The sequence below is a fragment of the Pseudorasbora parva genome, chromosome 5 (genome assembly GCF_024679245.1).
Source record: "Pseudorasbora parva isolate DD20220531a chromosome 5, ASM2467924v1, whole genome shotgun sequence".
NCBI classification, from domain to species: Eukaryota; Metazoa; Chordata; class Actinopteri; order Cypriniformes; family Gobionidae; genus Pseudorasbora; species Pseudorasbora parva.
Genome location: NC_090176.1, coordinates 49,548,849 through 49,564,782, shown reverse-complemented (window position 1 = coordinate 49,564,782; position 15,934 = coordinate 49,548,849). Strand labels below are relative to the sequence as shown.

General features: G+C 37.9%; 1 protein-coding gene across 4 annotated transcripts in view; it reads left to right on the top strand.

The window, feature by feature from the left end:
- The window catches only part of si:ch211-45c16.2 (mitogen-activated protein kinase kinase kinase 13), an 80,333-nt gene extending 69,164 nt beyond the window's left edge, over window positions 1–11,169 (top strand). For all 4 annotated transcript variants that reach the window (XM_067444628.1, XM_067444625.1, XM_067444626.1 and 1 more), the window contains 3 exons: window positions 2,407–2,477; window positions 3,467–3,758; window positions 6,112–11,169. In XM_067444628.1, coding sequence (XP_067300729.1) covers window positions 2,407–2,477; window positions 3,467–3,758; window positions 6,112–6,213 — 465 coding nt within the window. In that variant the 3' untranslated portion in view covers window positions 6,214–11,169. The remainder of the gene's footprint in view (window positions 1–2,406; window positions 2,478–3,466; window positions 3,759–6,111) is intronic.
- Window positions 11,170–15,934: the final 4,765 nt, after the last annotated feature.

Below are 15,934 nucleotides of genomic sequence, written 5' to 3'. Positions count from 1 at the left end.
GAGGCATGAAATCGCTCTCACGGACATTTTCCTGGACCGTTCCCACCTGGTGGAATGACCTGCCGATCTCAATTCGTGCTGCCGAGTCTGTAGCCATTTTTAAAAAACATCTTAAGACACATCTTTTCCAATTGCACCTGACCAATACAGAATAGCACTTACTGATCACCACAGCAACGACCAAAAAGCGCACACTCCTGGATCATATCTACGTCTCTCCTCCGGATTTGTGCCTTCAGGCGGGTGTGTTACATAGCTATCATAGGTATCATAATCCGGTGTACAGTATTTTGCGTACGTGAGTTTTTGTTGTAGATGGCTATTGCTGCGCGTTTATCTAGAATGCCATACAAAACCAACCCATTGGGCCACTGAATCTGCATTAACGACAACAGCTGGGGCAACAGCCTTAGTCCTAATGGGTTGTTATCATCGCTATCAAAATCCAGTGTTCGGCATTTTGTGTACGAGAGTTTTTGTTGTAGGTGGCTATAAAAAATTTTTTTTTTTAAATTTTGTACTGTGCTAATTAATTGAGACTTCTTACAGCTCTTACAGGTTGTTGGCCTTGTTTGTTTGGTTGCTTCTATTGCTCTCCCCTTTTTTGTAAGTCGCTTTGGATAAAAGCGTCTGCTAAATGATTAAATGTAAATGTTAATTAAAATCTGAAAAGTATCTTCCGGTCTGGAAACGGCGTTCCTTCTCAGATGAAGTCAGTTTGACGGCTTAGGTTTTAAAATGCTTCACCACTTCCCTCCAACCATTAGTCTCCAACCGAAGTCAAACCCTGCCCTCTGTTCAATATCCGTTTGACTTGGAAATACGTCACAGCACTGAAGAAAACTCACTCGCTACTTCCGGTTCACTGGGACTTTAATTTGAGTAAATATTTTCGTTAATGATATCAGACTGAGACCAAATGGTGGCATTTTGCGACCTTTTTTCCTGCTGGTGCGACTACATTTTGTTAGGGGTCGCACTGGTGCCCAACTGATAAGAGCTGGCATTTCTGTTACATTACGAACATTACTTTTTTTAAAAGTAAACGGCTTTTAAAAATTGTTATGGACAGAGATCTTTTTTTCTTGTGCTAACTAAAATCTGGAATGAGATCCCACAGCACATCAGGACTATCACATCAAGAAGACTATTTAAAAAAACATTTGCTCAATATTTAATGGAGAGGTATATCTGTGATCATTGAGATGGTTCTATAGCCCCCCTGTCGCCCATATCTTGGTAATGTGTGTCTGTTGTTGTCTTAAGATGTCAAGTGTATGAGCTTTGTTGTGAATGTGGTTATGTTCTGCAGAGCAGGAACCTGCTGAAAATCAGTTGTATACTGAGCCAGGCCCGATTGTCCTTAATCTTTTCCTGTTTTAAAAATAAAAATAAATAAATAAAAATAAATACATTTGAGAAACAACGGCAAATGAAAGCGGAACGGGCTTCTGGTTTGAGCTGTAATAGACGGCGCAGTGAGCTCACACACGAGCTGAGCGCGATCACATGACACCGTTACTACACAGAGCTGGAGATCCAGTGAGAAATAACATCGAGATATAGTGGAAGCGCTCGGAGCAGAACTCTCTTATAAACCACAGAGATCAGACGGGGAGACCAGGAGAAACATTGAGCCATCAGCGAAGATCAGGGGTTTAAGTCACAATGAATCACGATGGCATTAATGGAACATATTATACAATTAAAAACAGGATGGAAAAAAAAAGTGATTACCTTTTAAAACAATATTCCCAGAAAAATGTTTTGCCCATGAAACATTTCATTTAGAGATTTAAAAAAAAAAGAAAATGTATTAAGAACAAATGAATATGATTTACAAGATTTATTACATTTTTGTAATGTTTTTGAAAGAAGTCTTTTCTGCACACTAAGTCTGTCTTTATTTGATCCAAAATACAGTAAAAATGTCACATTTCAAACAGCTGTTCTCTATTTGAATATATAGTACAGAGTAATTTATTCCTGTGATCAAAGCTGAATTTATCATCATTACTCCAGTCTTCAGTGTCACATGATCCTTCACTAATCATTCTCAGATGAGGATCTGATGATCAGGAAACATTTATTATTATTATCAATGTTGAAAAAAGTTGTGGAGCTTCATATTTTTGTGGGGAAATTATTAATATTCAGTATAATTCAATATAATGGGGATATGAAACTGCATCTGGTCCAGATGTTTTGTGTGTGTGTGTGTGTGTGTGTGTGTGTGTGTGTGTGTGTGTGTGTGTGTGTGTGTGTGTGTGTGTGTGTGTGTGTGTGTGTGTGTGTGTGTGTGTGTGTGTGTGTGTGTGTGTGTGTGTGTGTGTGTGTGTGTGTGTGTGTGTGTGTGTGTGTATTCATGATGGGTTTAACACATGGTCTTTTGCATACGTCCGTCAGGCGGGAGACGAGTCGTCTGAGGAAGAGGAGGGAGAGGTTGACAGTGAGGTGGAGTTTCCACGCAGACAACGGTGAGTCTGCTTTGATAATCAATAATTAATATTCATGATTCTCCAGAAGAGTGAGTCTTTAAAGCTGTGTTTCTGTAGCCATTAGTCAAGATTTATCGTTTAAATGGGACTTATGGCGAGACACTACAGGCAGAGACATTGCTTTTTCATGCTCTGGTGAATTTCGGCTTTTTATAGCATCTTGTTTCAGACTAGTGAAAAGGAAACATCCAAAGTTTTAGCTATTTGCATTTGTAGATTTCAATTATAATCTGTACACTGCAAAAAATGCTTTTCTTATTTAGTATTTTTGTCTTGTTTCTAGTCCAAACATCTAAAAATTCTTAAAGCAAGAAGTATTTACTAGACAAGCAAAAGTAATTGTCTTGTTTTGGGAAAAAATAACTCAAAATTAAGAGTTTTTGCTTAAAATAAGGAAAATAATCTGCCAATGGGGTAAGAAAAATAATCTTAATTCAAACAGAAAACAAAAAAACAGATTATTTTGTTTACCTCATTGGCAGATTATTTCGCTTATTTTAAGCAAACTCTTAATTTTGAGTTATTTCTTCCCAAAACAAGACATCCATTTTTACTTGTCGAGTAAATGTTTCTTAATGTAAGAATTGTTAGATGTTTGGACTAGAAACAAGACAAAAATACTAAGTAAAAAAAGCATTTTTTGCAGTGAATCTTTAAAGGAGGTCTGTTTGTGTCAGACATCTCCACTTTAGCAGCTTTTTGGTCCGACTTCATTCAGCATTGTCTTCTCTTCCGGGTTTGTTTTCAATCCTCAAATAAAGATTTGAACGGTTATGTTTTTATTACCTTTATGGACATGGATAGTGTGCATTCACTTGCATACGTTCTCGGACTAAAGATAAAATATCTTAAACTGTGTGTGAAGATGAACGGAGGTCTTACGGCTTTGGAGCGACATTAGGGTGAGGATTTAATGAAAGAAATTTCATTTTTGGCTGAACTAACCCTTTAATGTTGTCCCGTTCCAGGCCTCATCGCTGCATGAGCAGCTTCCAGTCGTACTCCACCTTCAGTTCGGAGAACCTGTCTGTGTCTGACGGAGAGGAAGGCAACACCAGTGACCACTCACACAGCGGCCCGCTGGAGCAGCTCAGCGCCAGTCAGGAGGAACATCTGGACGAGCTGCTGTCACACACACCGGAGATCCCCATCGACATCTCCACGCAGTCCGACGGCCTGTCCGATAAAGAGTGTGCCGTCCGCCGGGTCAAGACTCAGATCTCTCTGGGAAAACTGTGCGCGGATGAGCACAGCTACGAGGTAGATATAAAAATATATTATTTGAAAACATTTTAATAAATACTTAATTTTAAAATAAAACAATTGCTACAAATAATACATATTTGAAATAAATGTTTCTACATATTCAAGTACAGAAAATTTAAATAACAATTATGGAATTAATAATGCATGCAATTAATATAAAACAATTACTGACAATTATGGAACATATGAAATGTTTAAATGAGAACAAAATAAAGCATTTTTTATTAAAAATAAAACAATAATTACTAAAAAATATTAAATACTTTTAAATAAATCAAAATCCAATCAAAATGTTTAAAATAAAACAATTACTGAAAATATGGTATATTTGAAATACAATAAAATAAGCAAATGTTAAATAAAAACAAAATGAACCGCTTACTAAAAAGATGTTTATTTGAAAAAATACATGCATAATTTAAAAATAAAAACAGTCAAAATACAACAATTACTAACAAATATTTATTAAATTAACTTAAATTAATTATTAAATTATATATTGAAATAAACTGATATTACAATAAATACATAAATAAAAATATTTACTAAATAAATCTTTATCTAAATAAAACTATCACTAAAAAACTGTTTAATAAAGAAAATTGTATACATTTTTAAGTAAAAACAATCAAAATGCAACATTTACTTAACAAAAATATATTTTTATTTAAAATGAAATAAAAACTATCAAAAATAAAATGATTGGTAAAAGATATATTAATTAATTGAAATTAATTGATATTATAATAAATACATAAATAAAAACAATCAAAATACCACATTTACTAAAAAATATATATTTTTAATTTAAATGAAATAATAAAAACTATCAAAAATAAAATGATGGATAAAAAAGATTGATTGAAATAAATTGATATTGGAATAAATGCATAAATAAAAACAATCAAAATAAAATTACTAAAATTACAAGGGAACAAAATTACTAAAAATAAAATGTTTACCTGCATATCATGTGACCATTAACCATCATTAGAGAAAAGTGAACATGCAAATTAGTTGTTAGGTTATTGAAATATTAACTTAAATTCTCAAAGGTACTTTTTTTAACACTATAAAATATTTTAGGTCAATGGCGACAAAAAAAATAATTCCTTGGTTTAAATGAACCAATCCAAACAATTCATCCACAAATCTGGGCTAATACGAACAAAATTGCAGTTTCATAATTCAATATTCTGAAGAATAATCATTAGTATTTTCTGACGAGAGCATGATGTGGTGAATCAGATGTTGAGCAGGGGCCTATTGCTCAAAACTAGGATAAGGGATTAAGCCGGGATATCTTGGTGATCTTGTCATCTGTATGCAAAATTTAGTTCACCGCTGTACCCGGAAGACACACTCACACCAAGAACGATAACGAAAGATAACTGTATATTAGCGGATTAACTGAGCCGGCATCACCATGATATTCCGGCTTAATCCCTTATCCTAGTTTTGTGCAATAGACCCCGATCAGTGTCGAGATCCGTGAGTATCATTGGACTAGGGATGCAATAATACAGTTAGTCCACAGTTCAATACACACCTCGGTTTTTAACCACGGTTTTCGGTTCGTTCGCTATTCTATTCTTAGGCGACAGGAACAGAAAAAAGTTAAGGAGAAAATGTTTTAATTGTAATACTCTTTCTTTATTTTACTTAAAAGACTTGAAAACCCTTACTTAAACTATATATATATATATATATATATATATATATATATAAGATTTACAGTGGCAGAGATGTACAGTAGCATTTAAGTATGGAATTGAATTAATAAATGTAGGCTAAAATTAAAACTACAGAGTCTTCAATATACAACATTGATTAAAAGCTACTGTATTAAAGGTCTTTTTTTAGAGGTGAACTGTCCCTTTAAGGACTAGGCTGCGCTGCTGTCAATTGAAGACCTGCTCACATCTCATATACACGCGATTTTACTTTCCCTTTAGTCATAACTGACTGTGTTTATATGTTAACCTTGTGTGTATTTGACAGTATTAGCACAGTAAGACTGTCCAGTAATCACGTGTGTTTGACAGACGTTTAGTGCGCGCGCTCAATGCAAAACTGGCATGTTTAACCGGCAAGACTTTAAAATGCGGCTAAACACCCCTTAACTTTAGTGCATATGATTGGATATTTGAGAAACTGAGAGAAATATTTAAAAAGGAGAAAAAATTGAAATAATTATTTCAAACCAAAACCGAAACAAACGCAATTCACCAGCGCGTATTGAACCGTGAATGCCGTACCGAACGGTTCAGTATTATATTGAGTATTGTGGCATCCCTAGATTCGACTAACTGTGACCTCTTTCCTGTTTCTTTATGTCTCCGCTCAGAATCCGCTGCATTTCGGTGACTCCGACTGCGATACGTCGGATGCGGAATGTTCCGACGCCACCATTAGGAACAAGCAGCCCTGCGCACCCTCTTCCTGGTAAACCTTCGGAGAAAACCACGGCAATAATCAACGCCTGCTGTAAACAGCCATGACCCTTAGCCCGTCTTATCCAGCCCTTCCCATAATCCACCTCTCTCTCTATCTCTCTCTCTCTCTCTGAGCATCTCAGGCAGATTCCTCTGAAGTGATCATGTAGCTAGAGTAACACGCATTATTTATTTTATTATGAGCTGGAGGAATTGCAAAACTAAATCAGGAACTCGAGGAGAAGAAAAAAACGAGCATAAATTGAGAGTATTAGCGCTGGAGTGTTTGAAGCTAAGCAAGGCAACTCAATACCAGGTTAGTTAGTTAGTAAGCTAGGTTAAGATGATCTGCAAGAATGTGTGTAAATATGTCCGTAGGTACGTGAGCGAAAGTGTTAAGTGTGTAGCTCGAGGATCCATTCCATGACGGGACCACACACACACACATGGGACGTCAGAAATGAGACGCAACCTGCTACTTCCTGAGTTTACAGACGTGACGCCCTTCAGGGGAACTTTAGTTTGAGCACCAGCAGGAACAATGTCTTTTTTTGTGTGTGTTTTTTTGCCGTTTTGACTTCCGAGATCTGTGGATGAATCCCAGCATGCCTGCTTGGTCGGCATTTGATCAGCCAATCAGACTGCTGCTGCTGCTGCTGCTCGCCTCTACGGACAAATAGGAAGTCAAATAACGACTGCTCCACTGGAACAACGTCTTTAATGATCAAATCAGTGTTTAAAACGAACCCGGAGCAGCTTTTTTCTCATCTCAGGACTGTGTTTGAAGAGACGGCCAGGTGAGAGCAGGACGCCTGGCGTGTGTGGACATCAACCCTAAAGAGTTTGTTTTCTTCCGTCGTCTTTAACTTGACGTGAAAAACCAACGATGTAGATGTTCTGGAGATGCAGTGTCCCATTAGATTGAGTTAAAGGGATCTTTATCCAAAAACACTCTATAATTCATGTCGTCCAAACCTGTTTGGCCAAAAAAGCACCACAAAAGTATCATACACTCTTGAAAATAATGCTTCTTGATTGGCTTTGATGGTTCCATTAAGAACCTTTCCGATCCACTAAAGGTAGATTTTTAAAACGTTCTTCACACTAAAAACAGGTTCTTTTAAAGTGCCCCAATTATGATATTTTAAAGGTTCCAAATTTAGTTTTAGAGTCTCCTGTAGGTTTACATGCATACAAGGTCAAAAACATAATATACATTAGACATCACCTCATTTCTCTTTTGTGTTTCGAACATTCAACCTCTCGAAACCTGCCTTTCTGAAAGCCTACTCTGCTCTGATTGGTCAGATGACTCAGTCTGTTGCGATTGGTCTACTCTGCTCTGATTGGTCAGATGACCCAGTCTGTTGCGATTGGTCTACTCTGCTCTGATTGGTCAGATGGCCCAGTCTGTTGCGATTGGTCTACTCTGCTCTGATTGGTCAGATGGCCCAGTCTGTTGCGATTGGTCTACTCTGCTCTGATTGGTCAGATGGCCCAGTCTGTTGCGATTGGTCTACTCTGCTCTGATTGGTCAGATGGCTCAGTCTCTTGCGATTGGTCTATTCTGCTCTGATTGGTCAGATGGCCCAGTCTGTTGCGATTGGTTTGGAACTGAAATGCCTATTATTACAGTATATCTAAATACATAGTGATATGAATGGTTGGGTTTTTTCTTAACAATTCCATCCTTTTGAAGCGCGTGCAAAGTTGAATGTCGACAACGCAAACCAAACTCGGCTTCATCACAGTGTTTGAGGGCGGGGCTACGTAGACGTCATTCACGAGCAGCCAATGAACACCATAGGCTGGCATTATGCGAATGTATTACATTGTTGGAATTACTGACGACTCGGTCTAGCAGTTCAGAATCAGTCTTTTCTTTTAGGAGACAAAAACTTTATTTGTTATGCACTTTGATCTTTAAAATGTTGCAGACCTTTTATGTTCTGCATTACACACTGCATGAAGAGAGATATTTGAAAAAACACTTCAATTATAGCCTGACGTGGTCATATTCAGCTCTAGGCAGAATATGAGTCTGACGCTCCATTGGGCTGTGATTATGGGGCGTTTCAACCCAACCAGGAAAGACCTCAATTGGACAGACCTACAACCAATCAGAGCAACGAAGCGACGCATTGTCAAATGTCAACAGAGCTCAACTGCACTGTGTTGCCAAGTCCGCGTTTTTTTCCGCGGGTTGTTTTCTATGTCTGCGGGTTGAAGCGACTATTATGTGATATATAGACCCATGAGTGTGAATTTTAGCAGCAACCTTGCTAAAATAACACACATTTTACCCCACAAACAGCTTCTTCTTTTTTTTTCGGAGAACCCCCCGAGAAGCTATTGTTTAGGGCTAGTAGTTGGCGGGTTTTGTTGTAAAAACTTGGCAACCCTGCACGTGCGCTGGAGTAAACGATCTTTGCCGGTGTTGTAAAGCAATCAAATAATTTAATGATACACAGAGTACTTACCCAACATGATCATCATTTCTGAGAGAAATAGTGAAGGTGATGCAGATACAAACAAGCTCTCCGTTTAGGATTCGAGCAAATATAATCCAAGCCCCAACGTGATGATTACGTTACTGTTGATCATCGGTCCGTCATCGTCTAAAGCCCGCCCTGATGATTTCATCGGTCTGAACAGTTTCTGTTTGGAGATAATTACTCCTCTATGGAGCGAGGCCAGACCGAACCGCCCGACCGAACCGCCCGACCTAAAAATGTTGTGGGCGGGGCTGAGTTCGGCTGGCATCCAGGCTACTTCAATTATTCACCGAGAGTTTCTTTGGGAAACCAAAAAGCTTATTGTTAATAAGGCCGTTATTGTTAAGAGTGTAAAAGTTCAACGCAAAACAGGTTTCTAACAACTAAGGCTGAACAAAAGATGACGAATGAAGAATTATGGTTTTTGGTTTAAATGTCCCTCTATAGCGTCTTTAATGTGTATGGTGTGGTTTTGATGGTGTTTGTGTGTTTAGTGTGCCGTTCATGGAGACTGCAGGAGCACAGCCCTTTAAACGAGCTCTGTTTGTTTAAGGGCCGCGGGTGAATCAGCAATAACGTGGCTTTTAGCGCTCAGGCCATATTTGAATCGTTTGCTCAGGATGACTGTCTAGCAGGCTGGACAGATGGAAGTGAGGCGAGGTGGAAATAAACTGCTTTGTAAAAGACCTCTATTTTTGCAGATATGAGTTCATTATTTTTACACCGTGAGTTTTTTTGAGTAAAAAAAAAAAAGGAAATGGAAAAGAAAAGAAAAAGTTCTCGTACTTTTTGCTGGTTTAATGCTCAGGTTCAATGCTTTATAGTGCGAATGAGTCTCCACTAGGGAAAGCGGTTCGTCTGTCTGTCGTGTTTGGAAATGAGGCCAGTACACGACGTTTGCAAAATGGCCACTGCATTTAAATCCAACCCTGGGTTAAACGTGGCCTGTGTGTCTCAGTGTAAACTCTCCCTTGCAAATATGTCATTTGTCATTTACCTTATGAAAGGGACACTGCATCTTCCGGCATGTCTATATATATTATTGTTGCATTCATATTTACCCTGTGTTTAGATATAGACGTTATAGTACTAGTTAAAATGCCTCGTCCATCATCAGTAAATGCAGCCGGTCCTCCAGATGTTGTTGCTGAACAGGATACGGCATGTGAAGTAAACTGTGAATGGTATTATTATTTTCCGTCTACTTGCAGCTTTACTAAAAGGAGCCTTGCAAGATGTAATTCTACACTAAAACTACAGTATCGTTGAATATGCGAGGAAAGCTGCCGGTTTGCAGCGAATGAACAAAGCAAAGGCCACTGGAAACAAACTTGAGGTCAACATGAAATCTAAACCAACTCTTTACTTTCTGGTTTATTGTGGAGCTTTCCTGTTTTGATTTGATATTTTTGACCTCTCAGGTTCATAATGCCCACTTTTTCTGAAGGGTCCCGCCCCTTTTGTCTGTTTTAATGTCACGTTTTACCCAGAAATATCAAAAGTAAATTGAGTTGTGAACAGTGTTTCATGTTGACTTCAAACTCAATTTCCCAATGTCATTGGGGGGGAAATATTAGCCATTATTACTGTACAATTACATTTTTTGTTGTCATTTCTGTTCAGTATGATGGTAATGTGCTAAAGACGCAAGATGAAGTGAACTTTAGGCAAGCCGAATACACGCACCAACCTCAATGTTTCCGTTTACGTGTCGCGCTAAAGATCAAGCCTGCGTTTTTAATGAGTGATGATGTATTGAAGTATGATGATGTATGAAGTCTTTCCGGCCGCAGAGCCATCACAAATCCTGTAAAATATGATTTTAATTTAATTTAAAAATATCTGTCTTTTTTTGTAGCTGGTCTACATGATCATTTAACTTAATTTATTTTGATGCACCAGTAAGATTTATGTTAATTTCTGTGTTTTTCATCTCTTATTGAAGTATTACTGATGAGTTGAGATGGCATCTTAAAGGAACATTTGCTAATTATTTTCTCCACCCGTATGCTGTTATTTTTATATGGAAAATGGGGGGGGGAAATATCTGTACATTTATTATATTTTCAGATTTCATTCTTATGGACCGTTGTTTCTGGCAAGAGATTTATTGGCTCACATTTAATCATTGTAATAATGCAAAGATAATGTCAGCGTCATACGGTTCAGTTCTTGGGCTGTCTAAACTCTAAATCCTGCCATCTCTGTCCTATTAACCATTTTTAATTGCTTTGTCAACCACTACATATACAGGTATTTAAAAATGAACTATTTTTGTGCAGAATGTCTTCAGCTCTGGGCAAATTTTCCTCCTCCTGTTAGTTTCATGTCTCACCCTTTTTCCTTCCTAATCTTGAATGGTGTTATGATCAACCAATCCTGACGATTTCCTGTAATAGCCTGTGCACAGTGCGACAGGAGTGACGTGTAAAATCAAGGCAGAGCAACTGCATGGAATAAACACTGATGTACTGTACCAAACTCTCCGGCCTCCTCATTCTGTGTATCTCTGCAATGTTTAGTTGAACTGATACTCATCAAGAGGTTTGTTATGCATAAATCCTTTAAAGAGTACAGCCGGAAAAAAGGACAGTTAAAGGGTTAGTTCACCCAAAAATTAAAATTATTTCATTAATTCCTCACCCTCATGTCGTTGGACACCCGTAAGACCTTCGTTCATCTTCGAACACAAATGAAGATATTTTTGTTGAAAGCTGAGAAAGGCTTCAGAAAGGCCTCCATTGGCATTCAGTACATTCCCACTCACAAGACCCATAAAGGCACTAAACACATCGATACAAAGCCCATCTCACTACAGCGGCTGGACAATCATTTTACAATGCGACAAAAATAGTTATTGTGTGCAAAAAAATCTAAGTAACGACTTTATCTGCCACGTTATTGATGTGAACTCGACGCATCCGCGAGAATATGACGCAGCTCCGCCGTTCATGACCCAGAAAAGGAGGAGCGAGACCGACACGGAAGACAATAACTTGGTGGATAAAGTCGTTATTTAGATTTTTTTGCGCACAAAAACTATTCTCGCCGCATTGTAAAATTATTGTCCAGCCGCTGTAGTGAGATGGGCTTTGTATCGATGTGTTTAGTGCCTTTATGGGTCTTGTGAGTGGGAATGTACTGAATGCCAATGGAGGCCTTTCTGAAGCCTTTCTCAGCTTTACACTAAAATATCTTCATTTGTGTTCTGAAGATGAACGAAGGTCTTACAGGTGTCCAACGACATGAGGGTGAGGAATTAATGAAATCATTTTCATTTTTGGATGAACTTACCCTTTAATAATGTCCATGAACTTATAGAGGAATGAAGCCGTGAGGAATGTGACGTCACATTCCTAAGAGAATCAACACCTGCTTGTCTAATGAGACCTGCGGGTTCAACTCATGGCACTATTAAATTGAGACAGGGAATTTCAAGTTTATAAAGACAGACTACTCTATTTATATATTTGAATGTACTCTGTGTTAAAGGAATGACTTACACATGCCAATGACATAGTGAAACACTTCTCCTCAGATAAAGTAATTCAGTATGAATAAAGCAATGCCGTGAGTTGTATGTGACAATGATTTTAAAGTGAGAACATATTCGACCCAAGAAAAAAAAACAAGAATGGCAATGCAATGCACATGGTCCCCTTGCACATACTGTTGTGTTGAGGTGGTCACTATGAGACCAGATTTTGTTGATCCTGGAAAAACATCCCTGTCTGAAAATGTAGTCCTAACATTTAACATTCATCCTTAACATTTGCTCACCAGCCACAGTTGGCTTGTGGTTTTACAAAGTTTCACTGGCCACAATTTTGACATCGATACATGCGGGGGGGAAAACTGCTGTATAGATATTTTATTACTATCTCATAGTTTGACAGCAGGTGTATTAGGCTGCTGTCACTTTAAATGAGCACGTAACTTTTTTGGAAAAAAAGGGTTATTTTTCAATTCCCTTAGAGTTATACAGTTGAGTCTTACCGTTTTTGAATCTGTTCAGACGATCTCCGTATCAGCCGGTGCCACTTTTAGCATAGCTTAGCATAGATCATTGAATCGGATTAGACCATTTGCAATACACTCAAAAATGATGACCAAAGACTTTCAATATTTTTCCTTTTGATTGATTATTACTCTTCTATAGTTACATAGTGTAGGCTACTAAGACCAACAGAAAATGTAATTTGTGTTTTTTTTTTTGTTTGTTTGTTTTTTTGACCGATATGACTAGGAACTATTTTCTTGTTCCTGCGTACTAATCACGTAACTTTGTGGCCGTCATGGGTGCAGCGGCGGAATGATATTACACAGCGCCTGAAAATAGGCAAACTTCCGTCAACATAACCAACGTGACGATCTGCTTGCACAGAGAGCGTGCCTTGTAACCATGGAGACATTTATGAGAGACGTTTCAGAAGATATTCACTTTGGTGCAGATCTACAACCGTGTCTATTTGAACTGGATATTTGAGTTTAAAGAAATAGTTCACCCAAAAAAATGTAATACTGCCATTAATTCCTCACCCTCATGTTCCAAACCCGTAAGACTTTCGTTCATCTTCAGAACACAAATGAGGATCTCCATTGACAGCTACGCAACTACCACTTTGACACTTCAAAAAGTTCAAGAGATCGTAAAACTAATCCGCATTAATTGAGCACATTAGATGATGAACAGATTGAATTTAGTCTTTTATTCACATGTAATCATTCATCAACTCACTCATCAGTTGTGGTAATCGGAAGCTCTGCAATGTTCACTTGACGTAAAAGAACCAATGAGGTTCATTCTGGTGTTACGCATCACGTTTGAGCTTCAGCGAGAACCAATGAAGTTCATTCTGGTGTTACGCATCACGTTTGAGCTTCAGCGAGAACCAATGAAGTTCATTCTGGTGTTACGCATCACGTTTGAGCTTCAGTGAGAACCAATGAGGTTCATTCTGGTGTTACGCATCACGTTTGAGCTTCAGTGAGAACCAATGAGGTTCATTCTCGTGTTACGCATCACGTTTGAGCTTCAGCGAGTACCAATGAGGTTCATTCTGGTGTTACGCATCACGTTTGAGCTTCAGCGAGAACCAATGAGGTTCATTCTGGTGTTACGCATCACGTTTGAGCTTCAGCGAGAACCAATGAGGTTCATTCTGGTGTTACGCATCACGTTTGAGCTTCAGCGAGAACCAATGAGGTTCATTCTCATGTTACGCATGTTTGTTCTCGCGTGTCAAGCAGGTTCGCTAATCAATGTGAATAATATCCTAAATTCAATCTGTTCGTCATATAAAGTGATCGAGTCTATTCAGAAGATTTGGACTAAATCTGCTCAATTCATATGGATTAGCTTTACGATCTCTATGAACTTTTTGAAGCGTCAAAGTGGAAGTTGCGTAGCTGCAGAGGTACAGTGATTAAGTACAATTATGTATTATTTTGGGGGATTTTTACCTGAGTTCAAATAAAAATCAATACTTTTACTTAATTATGTTTAAGCAAAAAAGTACTTTTCACTCTTTTCAATTTCATTTACTGTCAAAAAGTACTTCTTTTGTAGGTCACTTTATTCTATTTTCCCTTGCTATTACCAAACCAATTGAATTGCGCTGATGCCCAGTTTGATTTAAGTGTTATTTATTCTGCCAATTATAGGTAGAAATTAGGCTAATTGGAAATTAGAGAAATTAAAACAGTCAATCAGTGGAAGAAAATGGAGGAAAAACGTGACCCAGGGTTTCTTCCCTGTTTCTTTGAGGTTTCTCCTTCTCTCTCCTGAGCTGTCACTTTAACAGGTGGTGATAAGCTCTCTGACCTGTCAATCATTCCTGGGGACGTGATTGGCTGTGCGGCCATGAGGGCGGGCTCTTCTCATCACATCTGATGCTCAACACCTGTGGAGTACCCTTCATAAGAGACGTGCTGCTGCAAAGCAACAGTCTGCTTTTTGTTCTGAATCTGATTTGTTTGCTTTTGGTTCTCTTTTATTTGAACTTAGCTTGTGGGGTCATTTTCCCTTTTGTCATACCCTTTAAGACTTCTTATGTTACGACCCTCCTTTGACTGTAACAATCTGGGGATTGGAGGAGGGGAACATTTTAAACCCAGTTCTGAATAATGTCTGCGATGACCACTGTGTGTCTAATGAGGAAAGGAGACCACGCAAATAACTTCATAAACAATCATTTAATTAATATTAAACCCAATAACTAACCATAAATAAATAAACCCATGATAAAAAAAAACGAAAACATACAAATATGATCTGGGGAGAACCAAGGGTAAAACTAGATTGTGCCAAAGAAAAGAAAATAATATAATCAAAAGTGTCTCACTAAATGTTTCAAACTAATTAAAAATACAAATACTTTTCTTCTGCAGGATTGCTTTTCAGCCCTGAAAGAGCTGGGCTTGACACTCACAATTTAGAAGATCAGCTTCTGCTTAAGTTAAATCTGAGGTTTTATGACTTTGATTAGCATGTTGCGTATTGACATCAGCCTTATAGCTGATAATTAAACACAAACTGTTCTAAAGCGGGATAAAACCTTTATTTGCTTCATGTTTTTAGAGATTAAAATCTTAAACAAGAATCTAGTTTTCATTCTTGCTGCTACTTTTACTTTTTAACACTCACGTACATTTTTATTATGGCACTTTTACTCAAGTATATTTCTGGCCAGATACTTTGTTCATGTAATTGAGAAAGATTTTCACTCAGTGCTTGGGTGGGGTCAAAAGCCTCTCAGATTTCATCAAAAACCTCTTTATTTGTGGTCTGAAGATGAAAAAAAGTCCTTCGTGTTTGGAACAACATGCAGGTGAGTAAACAAAGCGATCTTAGTAAATGTCATTTTAGGGCGTACGCGTAGGCTACTATCGCTTTAAGAAACGTATCATTTAATATGGTGTTGCATGTTCAAAGTTCACAAGTTGTATTGCTTTTACAAATGATAATAGAGGATGAGGTCTTTGGACTATTACTGTACAAACGGAAACAAATATTCTAGGTTGCACTTGATTGCAACTATTAACAGTCATTTTTTTTTAATTATTAAAACGCAAGCACAAAATGTTCTTAAAACTACCCATGACGTTGCATTTCGTTTAGGGTTATTGCAACCTATTTTCATTGCAGCATAATAAATATTCCAGATCTTCCTGTTGCTCCAGGATAATGAAGTCGTGCATGCAAGCGCGTGCGGTGCTGTGGGTGGAGACGTCAGCGCGC